The following is a 13,067-nucleotide window of genomic DNA, read 5'->3' on the forward strand; positions in this document are numbered from 1 at the left end:
GCACAAGCGAAAACCGCACCCAGAGCCGTGTGTAATAAGCGTGGGTGTAATCTGCCAGCTCTTCGTGCTCCGTCTCAAATCGCAGTGTTTTTGTTTTCATGGAGCAAACAGAGCAGCAAGTTGCCTGTGCCAGGCAATAAATGATAAAAATATAATAAAAAAATCAACTATAAAAATTGATATAGGTTATTTACACAGTTCAGTAAGAGTTAGCAATACAGACTTTCATATCTAAACTGCGTGGGGAAACATCCTGCAAAGCATAGAGAACATCACTGATTTTTTATTGCTATTGCAGACATTTAGCTAATTAATGCATCGTTTTGATGACACTCATAGCAAGCCTTAATTTGTTGAATTTTTATTGGATTACTACATTTTAAACTGTTTAATTATTGTCAAAATACTTATTAATAGGAATGTTACAATATGATGTAAGAAAAGGTAGACTCGACCTAGTATCACTCCGCCATCGTCATTCCCCGGTTTGACATAAGACAAAGATTTCACAAGATAGTGTGGACAAAAATCATAACAAGGCGTCTTCATTTATTGTCTTACTAAAGAATATAGAGGTCGTGGAAAACCTTCAGAATTCGAGATGTAGAAAACCTACCGTTGTTGATTTGAGTATCATCTGTGAAAGCAAGTGATGAGACGGAAGCAGATCTCTAAACAGAAAATTTCGATAACTCTTTGCTTGCTCTGTACGGAGTTACATGCGGTAAGATATCCTGCAATCCTTACTGCATTCGTGTTAGCTATGTGTACTGTTATGTGCTTGTAACAATGTTACATGTTTCACATAAAAGTACAAAAAACACTTTACGTGCCCTAACGACAGTAGAAAATTTCCAGCATAATCAGATATGAGAAAATTTATGCACAACAAATCACAAATGTTTTCCAGATTAAACCCTCTAGATAAAAATTATATCATTAATAATTCAAGTCATGCCTGCGAGATACATTGACAGAAGCGTAATAATACTCCGGGCACTTTTGCCGTCACAATACAAAAATTGCCGACTGTTAAACGATGCAGTAGACATCCGAGGTTGCGAACCACCAGCCTCTCCTTACTGGATCTAATCCCATCGCTTACAGTACGGCATTTAATGGTAATAGTTAGTTATGGACATTTTAGATGATCACGGTCTAAGCAAATTTAATTTTAATTATGGTGTGAGAGTGTTTATGTTTGTGAAGTCTGTATCAACTTCTTCAGGAAATTAAATTTTGTTTCCTTCGTCTCGTCTTCTTTTACAGTGCTGGAATTTGTCGTCTTTGGACATGGCTTGATACGGCTGTTTTTGCTTTTGAAAGGTAACGCTTCAGTACAGCATTTAATGGTAATTGTAAGTTATGGAGATTTAAGATGTTCGCGGTCTAAGCTAATCTAATTAATAATGGTTGTGTGAGAGTGTTTGTGTTTGTAAAGTCTTCATCAACTTCTACCTGTAATTAAAATTTTGTCTTCTTTGTTTCGTCTCAAACTTTACCGTATTTTTAGCAAACAAGTTGCTACCAATACTGACTTATGTGTCGTGTTTCACTCACTATCAATCCATAGGTGTGGTGATATGCCATTAATTTGAATATTGAGAGTCGATTGGCATTGTCGATCAATACATGTGATACTCGAATGCTAACTCTCTCTCTCTCTCTCTCTCTCTCTCTCTCTCTCTCTCTCTCTCTCTCTCTCTCTCTCCTCTCTCTCTTTCTCTCTCTCACACACACACACACACACACACACACACACACACACACACACAAACAAACACATACACACACACGCACGCACGCACGCACATTGCACAACCAGATAAAATAATCAAAACAGGCACATAGACAGACAACAGAAAACACACAAAAAACCAACAAGCAAACAGACAGAAAAATTTGCAAACCAGTAACTAGACCAAACAAACATGCATGCATCTTTCTCTTGCATATTCTTTCAGTACTGAATACAAACATTATTTCATATACAATCTGAATAGCTTGTGACGTAACTATATATGTTTGTGTGTAAAGATTCCAACAAATAAGTTGTCGCAAACAGAGGTAGTGAGACGCACTGCATAATATATGCGCGTCGATGAAAGGGACTGTTGCTTTAGTTGCAATAGCCATACTATTCGATGACGTTAGCAGACGTTTACTTCGTTGCCGAATTACACCACAGAGATTTACCTTGAGCTATACCCATACAACTTTTTCATTGCGTAGTGGTGTCAATATGGTTGGCTCAATATGGTTAAGTGTCCATATGTTTAAGTGCCATGTTAGAGCGTGGGTAGCCCGACGTCCTTGTTGTAATTAGAGATGTTTAGATATTTCATTGTCAAATCCAGTGTGTGAGCAAAAAAGATGCTGTGACTTCTGGCAATCGGACGCTTAGACTGTTGTCCACTAGGAACTGTTCCGAGAATACAATAGAAAAACACTGCATTGTTCGCTTACTTATAGAGTCGACCTTTTTATAAATTATTGCGTCGACTGACTTGATCCTTGCCAGTACGGTTGACATAAGATTGTGGAAAATTTGCTTACCTTTTAGTAATTATTAGTTAAGCAATCAATTAAATTATGATAAATGTAATATTAACTGTAATAGTGGTTAATTTAGCAAGCATTAATGAAAATGTCACAATGAATTATTGTTGTCCTTGCAGCCAATTTAGTGGCAGCTGTAAGATTACTTGAATTCAACACAGAATCAGATTGACAGCTTGCTTGCTGTCAATCACCTAGTCATTCGTAAAAATCGTAGCGCATGCAATGTTCTCAAATAATTACGAAAAAGTCATTGCCTCGAGATTCCTAAGCAATGAAAGCATGCTATATTGACAAAAATATTAAATTTGAAAGTGCCTGAATGCGACGATTATAAAATGGCTGCCTATACCAAAGTATCCAAATACGTGCTGTCCAGGTTTCTTCCAGCCTTGTCTCCAGACTCATGTGAGTCTGGTAGTTTCTGGTTCCCATGTGAGATTTTCAGCCTCCCGTGAGTCTGGACTCACCGCGTCTACTTTCACACACTTACTTCACTAAGTGTCACACCACGTCATAGTCTTGGCATCGCAGGTGAATAATAGTACATACGTCACAAACTCAGTTAGCTTATATCTAGCTCATGTGTGACCCAGCAGATTGTGTATCACGTCCGAACAGCGCATGGTGACTCTCCACATTGAGTAATGCACCAAGTTTATGTTATCCAAATCTCAAGACGACTTTAGCATGTGCAAAGGTGAATGTATTCCTAGCTAAGTTATTGCCCTACTCGCGTAGACTGGCGAGCATGCCAAGTCTAGTTACAGCGATTCGGACTGTGCGTGTAGTTCACTCGTTGTTTCGTCGCACATCCGCTATCTGCACGGCCCTTGCTAGTGCACAGACTCTAAAGGCCAATAGGGCGCTCAATTGCAACGAGAGACACATTGACGTGGAATTGCAGTCCGCTCTCCGTGTTTTCACTTATGATGACTTTAGGAAGAGTAAACTTGAAGTCTCCAGGGCCATTCTAGGGGGAAAGACATCTTTGTTTGCGCAAACAACGAGTCAACTACGCCTGGAGTCCGGATCGCTGTAACTAGACTTGGCAGGCTCGCCAGTCTACGCGAGTAGGACAATAACTTAGCTCGGAATACACTCACCTTTCCACATGCTGATGTCGTCCTGAGATTTGGATAGCGTGAACTTGGTGACTCACTCAACGTAGAGAGTCACCATGCGCTGTTCGGGAGTTTGGGAGTGATACACAATCTGCTGGGTTAAACATTAGATAGATATAAACTAATTGAGTTTGTGACGTAGGTACTATTTAGTCACGTGGGGTGGCAAGACTATGACGTCAGGTGACACTTAGTAAAGTAAGTGTGTGAAAGTAGGCGCGGTGAGTCCAGACTCACGGAAGGCTAAAAGTGTCATACTGGAACCGGACACTGCCAGGCTAAGGTGAGTCTGCGGAATAGGCTACTTTCTTCTAGCTCAGTCAAAAAATATCAGAGTCACATAAAGCTCGACTGTAAACGATCCTAGTGGTGGCCAGACCACAAACGCTGACACTAGACGTCTCAGAAGCCGTATATCGGCAAGTAAAAAACCGGAGTTATTATTTCACAGGCTGACTCGCTTTTGTCAGCCAGGCCTAGTGCCTCACCAGAAGCTACAGCAACGAGGGTCATACCAAACGATTCCCTCTTATCGGAGAAATTGCACTGACCCAACAGCTAGAACTGTGCATAGTCGACACAGTACCAACCAACTGCTGCTTCACGCAATTCTACGAACAACGCCATGTTATTCCGGTCACGTGTGTAGTAATTATATACCTATTATTAGCTGGTGAAAGCTACGGTTTGTGACCTTAGCTGCAACTTTCACGGTGTGCTTACAGTTGCGTGTAGTTGAACGTTGAAATGTACGACAATGTTCAATGGGGTGTCGTCTCCTTGAGCGTCTAGGCTTTCGCCTGTAAAGATGCGTGGAAGTTGCTTATTGATAAAATCAATACTGTTACGACAAGCTGCACACGTGCTTTCCATCTTCATCCATGCACACACATGTACTCACAGTAGCAACATAGATTGGAGCGAGACAAAATGTGCGTATCTCAAAAATGAATAGAACAAGTATAAAATTTTTTTGAGAAAATGATGGTTATGTAGGGATGGATATATAGGAATAGGTAAGCACTTATTCATACTCATCTCCTACATCACAATCACTTTACCTAAATTTACTGCTTACGGCAGTTTCAATCTTAAAGGGGAAGTCCAACAAAAATAAACTTAACTTGTATGAGTAGATATTACGAAGACAAATCGATCGGTATAAGTTAATCCGTTATCTTAGCTTTGTAAACGAGAACGAGCGATGTTTCTGTGATGTGCAACGCCCACGCGCCTGCTCCTCGCTTCCTGGTCGATTAAGCTCCGCCTACTGCGAACGAATCAATGCGTTTACGGATGACTGCTATGGATATATCGAGAATGACGAATGTGAATGCGAAGATACTATAAAGATCTGCCTTCTTGCCGTCAGTGGTTCCTCTCTAAAGTAAAATGGTGTCGCTAGAGCTGTTTCCCCGCCAGACTTTGAAGCAGAATTTCTCAATACCACGGCTTAGCTAGAGAACGCGCTTGTACTTGAGTATTTGTTTATCCTTGTTCTTTTAATATTTAAGATTATAAGTCAAGTCTAGTTTAAGGGTGTGGCCTAAAAACGTATAATTCAAGTCTCTATCTCATGATTTTAAAAATGTCATGGCATATTTCTGCCTATCTGCAATGAGTAGTACTTGTACACTACATCCTACCAATTAAACGTTTATGAGAAGCAGCTTTGTAGAAAGAAATTTACAGGCTAGGCTTGCATGGCTCAGCTTTGGACAACTGCGTTCCTGAGTAGAAGCCAGTCTGATTTTGGGAGTGGCCTAAATCGTACAATTTAACCCTCTATCTCACGATTTTCCAAGAAGCATGGACTAGCTCCGCTTATCTCCAGTTAGTAGTACTTGTACTTTATCCTACAAATTAAGAGTGGACGCAATTAAATAAAGCAGAACTCAGTCTGTTCTATCGTTACTCGTCAGCAATTCACTTTCGGTTGTGACCGCAGGGGCAACGTTATTTCTGGAACCGACACTATAATTTAGTGGTTGCTGACGCACTACCTCCATTGGTGTCGACCACAGTAACACACTTCAAGGTGTCGTCTATAGAGTCTACCCCACAATTGAGTGCATGGCCATTAGCTAAATGTAATGTGAAGGTCACAAGTCTTGATTACCATCTGGTGGTGGACAGAAAGGTGTCATTACACATCAAGTGCGGATGTGGACATTGCTATTAGAAGCGGAGTCAGCATACAGGAGGATATCCACTGACGTATACACTTCGTCGATTTTCGTTCCTCCTACGCAATTGCAATAGGACGTATAGCCAGTTGACATTGCTGTTGTAATCAGTTCGGCTATTTTCAGATCGAAGCAGTCTTTATGAATCAATCACTGGTGTGTTCAATTCTTTTGTTGATATTGTCAACTCAGCAACGTCTCTCCTCAAGTTGCGAGATCTTCTCAAATCCAGAAAGATTTTCAGGTCTTCTTCCTTCCATTCGTTCCAGAAAAGAACAGATCAGCCAGGCTCAGTTTATTACAAAAGTCAGAATCACCAAGATTTATGGAAAAATTGACAAAGATAACAAACTGTATAAAGCACAAGTGATTTGCAACTTGAAAGGAATTATGAAACAGTCCAGAATAAAAATAAACGTTAGCCAAGTCGACAGAATATGTCAAGTTATACATAAACATACCACGGTCGGAGACGACGTGATTGTCTTGATGAATAAAAGCAATTCAGTTGGAAGAATTTGGAATCTAAACAGTCCTGGAATGTTCAGTATGCAGGTAACGTCTAACACTATCTATGTTTGTGTCACATGCGATATAGCCTATTGTATTCCTTGTCTAGGAATGGAAAAGAGACTATTCTAGCCATCTTGCTGACACTCCTTTCTTTAACGATGTGAACAAACCTATTCTTAGCCCTCTTACAACCACAACTAACAAAGCAAAAGCCAAGACAAATTCCTGGAGACCTGTTGCTTCTGCTCAAACGAAGACACACGATTCTGCCAACTGCACAGACATTCCATGGCATGCATTCGTTTGGGATCGCCGAGTCTGCAAGACACGGTGCGACGCGGTTGCAATTCATGACTCTTGGCTTCTGACATCGGCTCGCTGTGTTAGTCACTACACAAGCACACCAAGACGTCTAGTAATCAGCTTGGGAGTCAGCAATGCTGGACAGATGAGGAAGTCCTCTAAAGCACGATCCATTGTTTTACATCCACAGTGGAAAGCTCGATCAGACGGGGAAGGTGTGGCATATGACATGGCACTAGTGAAGATGAAGACATCTAAACATAATAGGGGATTATGTCCTACTGAACCAATATCATTGGCATCACCTGGTGATACCGTGACAGACCTTCACTGCTTGGGATCTAAAACTGATGTTTATAATGGATATGTAAAGAAACTAATGTTGAATACACCAAATTCCAAAGTAGATACAGATCATACAGACACTTATTGGGCAGCAATTGCATGTAGAGTCCAAAATGGTCAGTGGCGCTTGTTCCAAGTCCTTAGTGGCACCTCTGGTCGATTCACGCACCCAGTCTTGACAAACACTTACAACAACAAGAACGTCACCGACTGGATAACTCACAGGATCAAAGAACTTCAAAGCATTTCCTGAATTCGGACAAGTTTACAATAATTATGTGTATCTTTATACAAAGACAAAATATACAAATAATTGTAATCATTATTAAACAAAGTGCAATTTGTTTAGTTTAATGTCATAGCTGTCAAGTTGTATTTTCGACATATCTTTGCAGTAATCAATTGGCCAGTTGAAATCGATAAAAAAATGGCTACAATTCTTACACTGCTGTGTCAGCCAATATCCAAGTGTATCAAGCGATAACATTTGTAAACCTTACATTCCATGCGTTCTACATTGCATATTTTAGACATTTTTAAATAAAGAAGTATTTCCGGTGTAATTGTGGTATGCTATTGTAAATAGCAAAATTTAATGAGTCTTACTACTCACAAAAGAGACATCAAATATATATAAAAGGAGATACTTCTACTGTATTTCAAAATCTCAGACCATACGTGCAGTACGTAGCTGTCTTACCTGAGTTTCTCCCCTCAAAATTATTACAAGAAATCGCTAATAAAGTCAAGCTAAGGTCGTGTATGCAAGACGACGAATGGCGTCTATAGCTATAAACTTTGCGTTTACGTGTATTCTGTATTGCAATCAGTCTTTAATGTGTTGAAAACTTACTCAACCACCATCAAGTTTAGGACGACTTTTGGAAGGCACGTGCCTTTATGCTGTATTTGCAAATTAGATCTATACTTGAATTTGTGCATGTTAGAAGATATTAGGAAATATCAGTGCTAACCTTGCAGAGGAACGATCTACAGTTACAGACAACGTTTACTCAAAAATGAGATTTATAGCGTTTGGTTTGACATTAAATTGTCATTGAAAAAGGTCTAAGTACAGCAATCAATATACAGCCTAGTTTTTTGTTGGCTTTTGTAACCGATGACAGTTTTAGTTTCAACATACGGTCCATCTAAACTACGTACGCAGCATGCATGTGGTTGTGCCTAGTTGCCTTTTAGTAGACTGACACAAATCAATAGTACATGAAAAACCTTGAGCAATAAACCAATGAACGACTTTTCTTATATAATGGATATCTAAATTGATTAAAGTCTTTCATTAAAGAATTAACGAAAATAAAAATGCATTAGATTATTCAGGAAACGGCTATTTTGTTTATCAAATTTGTAGTGCATTGTTTGTTTCAATGGTTTCGTTGTTAACTAGTAAAAAGATAGTTGACTTGCTGGAAGGGATCAGCTGAGTGTACTGATATGAGTTGATTATTAATTGGTATACGAGTGATGTCTTACAATAAGGAGATAAAAATTTAATGAACCTGTGCGTTATGTCAATGATCATTCATTAATCGCTTGTTTGTTTATGGCCCTTTTTCTATTTCATTTATTGTGTTGTAAATTTCGAATAAATATTAGGCAAATATCGATTTAGTGTGATGTATGATGTTGACCATTGCAATTGTTAAAAGCAAAACAACTTGTAATATTTTATTATTTTACTAGTAATTAAAGCTGTGTTTACAGCCTTGCTTCCACAACTATAAGCCGTCAAAATTCTGAACACCAAGGCATAAACGTACGCGTATGACCTTGATCTGTAGGTGTACGTACGGGTGGGATGGACGGAAGGATTGGCGTGGCGACGATGCCGGACGGGTGTGATTTCGACTGGCTCGATCGTTTGCGGGCACTCGACTCGCCGGGTAGCCCTCTCGGGGACTCGACTCTGGTGGACTTTGTTCCATGGCGGAATTTGCGTCATGCTCTAGACCGGAAGTACAAAGCAACCATGGATTTCCATGCGGCATAACGGATGGACGGATTGAAGAGCCTACGATGCAGGGCTTGCACTGCCTACAGCGCGCGCTCGAACTTGCCTCGCCGGGGACCCCTCTCGAGGACTTGAATGATGTGAACGCACGCAAATTGCGTTATGCTCTAAACAGGAATTAAAGTCGGTTGACGTCGCTGCTAGCTACGGCAGAATTTCTGCGAAGGTAGGCCAGAAAAATTAGCCTACTGAAAATTTTTGCACATAATTACGAATATACACTCTAATTTCCTTTCCATACGTGTTACCTGTAATATGTATCTAAACCCGTACATAGTGAATGCCATATCGCGTGACTACAAAGTCCGTAAATAGTCTGTAATCGTCGACAGTTATCATACGGGACATAAATCTTTCATGGTTACGTAATGTTAAATTCCCGCATAAATGTCGTAAAACCAAGAAAGCGAATCGATTTCGAGTCAGCAGTTGAAGACCGGTCCGTTCTATTGTTTATTTCCGAGAAGTCTTAACAATCGTAAAGTTGCATTACACTGTTCTGCTGATATAACTTTCTTATAATTATCCGGCATGCCGTTACATTATCGAGACTTAGGAGGGTGCCATTATACCTCGAGGTATAACGGCATGTCGTTATAAGCGAAGGACATACGGCTTTATACAGAATCACATCGCGTCAACAACATGCCTGCTTCCGCGTTTGCATTGTACATATATTGTTTAAAGCGAACAATAAATGCTAACAGTGAAGCTGTAACGAACTTAAATGCAGCGGCGTAGGAAGCAATTAAATAATGGTAAGGACTAACGCGTGGTAGAAGGCGTGGTCATTTAGCGTACGCTACCATACGAAGGTGTGGTCCTAGTTGTACACGCATGCAGCCTCTGGTCGCACCGACTAGCAGCTCCTAAGGCTCCGCAGCCCTACTTATCACTTATCCAGTTGACCCTTCCAATGTAGTCCTTGTCACAACATGTGTGGTTCCTGAAGGGGCCCCTCTTCCGACGACTGAGTCTTCGTCCACTTCATCCTTATTACATCCATTTTTCTCCTGATGCTTTAAACGCTTCCTCCAGCGCGTAATTGTGTGTGACACCGGAAGCTCGCCTTGGAGTGAGGTGACGGCAGTTGCGTAGGCGTGACAACCGATTCTCGTCGTCCAACCACAGCTTAGCCACGTCTTCCACACAACCAATCACAGTCTCAGGCCAGGATCATGTACACGTAGCCGCACCATCTGAAAGGCCACGTGGCAGTGAACACGTGCATATAACTTACGCGCTTGTGCACTGTACAGCGAGCAATCTAGCGCACGTTAAGTTTGCTCGCATATCCTGAAATCTATTACTTATTTAATCGGTACAACTATCAACGGAAGTTACCGGCAATGAGCAGCTGGCTTAAAGCCACTTTTAAAAGTTGGGCGGCCATGGCCGCCCCAGCCGCTACGCTTCTTACGCCACTAAACTGCAAAGTTAACTAATTATTTAACAAGCAAAGTTTAGATGGTGTACGACCTCCTACATCTATTCTTGCTGCTATTTTCTCGTGATGGGCGTTCGTCCTGTCTCTCCTCTATTTCACCTTCCTCGAAACCCTCCTCCACATCACCACGTGCTATGCTGGGTGTCGCCATATTGCTGCATGCTCAATCTTAACCAAGAATGCGCAAGAAGGTCTGGATGTCGAGGCACCCTCGGCTATAACAGCATGCCGTTTTAGTTGCAGCAAGGCTTTGTTGAGCTCCCTGCTAACCCTCGGATATAACTGTATGCCGAATATTTAGATATAATACGGTAACGGGATTAATGCTTTGTGATTGGGATACACTAATGAGGCGAGGTACATTACTTCAGGGTGACAGACATAACACATAGTTTCCAAACTGGAAGTTGGTTTAGCCAAAAACGTTTTGAGTACTCTACTCGCCAAGTCTCGTGACTTGTACAAATTCGCCTTTATTATGGCTCAAAGTAGTAATTGAAGTTGTGTTTACACCTTCGCTTCCACAGCTATGAGCCTTCGAAGTTCTGAACACCATGGCATGCACGTACTCGTATGATCTAGATGATCGGTACATGTACGGGTCGCACGGACGGACGAATCGGTGTCAACACGTCTTCCAACACGTCTCTTAAAACGTCTGTTAACGTGATCACTGGTGCCGCTGCGAGTACCATGCACATTATGCTCTGACCGAGTGATGACGGTTTGTTTAGGTTATAATGTGTTGTGAAGAGTGTCGACAGAAATAGATACACCGAACACTTCATGATTGTAGCCTGCGATATTGTGTCCTAAGTAAAATAGAAATCATATACACAAAATGGAATGGCTTAATTAAGGTTTGAATCTATCAATACCGATTTCCTAAGACATTTACAGTAATGAATACAATGTGTTAGTTTACGTAACTATTCATAGAATGTCTATTTCCATTATTCGTGTTTATCCTCTAATTACTAAACTATGTCATTGCTATCTGAAGTTAGAAACCACGACTAACTTTCAAACGTGTCTACTAGTAACCTTTGATAATTCATGCTGGCATTACAATTTTATTGAGAGTTGTATGTATATGCCAACTTTGGCAGGGGACGGGTAGTTGTTCTCTGCAATATCATGGTAAATGGTCGGATTAAATGACAAAGAAAGACAGACAGAGACGTATTATCATTGCTGTATAGGATATATGTGTTGAAAAACCGATAGACTGACAGAGGGACAGAGAAAGATAGTTAAGTAATCTTTCTCACAAGATGTACTCCACTGTTTGTTCGTGGGTCTGTGTGAAACAAGATGAGGGTATTTCGATTGCATCAGAGCAAGGTGTACATTATTACAGTCCCTTGGACATTGCATTCTATTATTTGGGAGCTCTTCCTACACTTGATAAGATCCAAAAATACCATAAAAATGTCGTATAAATTCGGGGATATATAGATGATGCTTTACTGAAATAGGATACCGTCAAATCTCGTGTCAACTGCTGTTTGCCTTTAGGTGGCCGATGGCAAGTGAGAGTCTGGTCAAATTTGTGACAAGATATGCCATTTGGGTGATGTTCAATGCTCGATATTGCTTTTTTCTCTGCTATCTTTCAGTCATTAACCATTTGGCTAGCTCGGCGCGTCATCCATTCCTGCAACTATCGTCCATGAAGACCAAACTCATATCACCTGCAAGTCTATTCTATCGCTTCAATCCATTAATGAAGTCAATTGTATTACCCAAGAGCTTTCTACTCTCTGGGAGTCAACTTTATTAGTTGTTGGTGAATAAGATAAAAATATTCATGCTTCATTATAAGTCACTGTCGTATTAGAAAAACGAGAATATTGGTCATAGTGATGAGTTTTAGAATTTCTTGATTTCCTTTCTAACAACACCAAGCATTAGTGCCGTCTTTCTGCACAAGTCGAGTCAGTTAAAGACCAGATTTGACTAAAGGCACCAGGTGCAGATGATTGCAAGCAGTAGCCACGTTTTAAGATCTAATACATGGGGAGGTAGTGGGTCCTGCCATGAAACGGTCCCTCCTCGAAAAAGCTTGCACTTACCCATAGAGATTTTCGCTTAATTTAGAGGCGTCATCGAGAATGGATTGCCCAATGTCATTTGGAATTTTACTATCACACTGTGCATGAACACATCGTAAAGTTCTTAGAAAGATGAACATTATCACTATACTTGTAAACGAATGCTATATGGCAGCATAGTCTGAATTCTTCCGCGAAGTAAGTCATGCCTAACCGAAAGGAAACAAGAGACAGACATCACTCGTCCTTGGAGTTCTAAGAACATGCGTATCAAAATCAGCAGAAAATATGGATTCGCAGTTTCAACAAGGAAAGAGAAAACGTTGATGAAATATGCTAAGCTGGCACTGTCCAGTGGATGTACTGTAGAAGATAGGTATTCAAAACATTCTTGCACCCACAGCTAGAGGCTCGAAGGAGAGGAACAACTGCTTTTAGTTGGTATGTTACAGGAAAAACGAATGGCTGTAATCGTCAACAAAGATAATGCCGGAATGGTATTTA

General features: G+C 40.6%; 1 protein-coding gene across 1 annotated transcript; it reads left to right on the top strand.

The window, feature by feature from the left end:
* Positions 1-6,004: 6,004 nt before the first annotated feature.
* Positions 6,005-7,514, top strand: LOC134176351 (uncharacterized). The gene is made up of 3 exons (XM_062643022.1): positions 6,005-6,424; positions 6,489-7,088; positions 7,380-7,514. The coding sequence occupies exons 1-3, from the start codon at positions 6,011-6,013 to the stop codon at positions 7,512-7,514; spliced, it is 1,149 nt and encodes a 382-aa protein (XP_062499006.1). The 5' UTR covers positions 6,005-6,010.
* Positions 7,515-13,067: the final 5,553 nt, after the last annotated feature.

Source organism: Corticium candelabrum, chromosome 2, assembly GCF_963422355.1.
Source record: "Corticium candelabrum chromosome 2, ooCorCand1.1, whole genome shotgun sequence".
In the NCBI taxonomy this organism is placed as follows: domain Eukaryota; kingdom Metazoa; phylum Porifera; class Homoscleromorpha; order Homosclerophorida; family Plakinidae; genus Corticium; species Corticium candelabrum.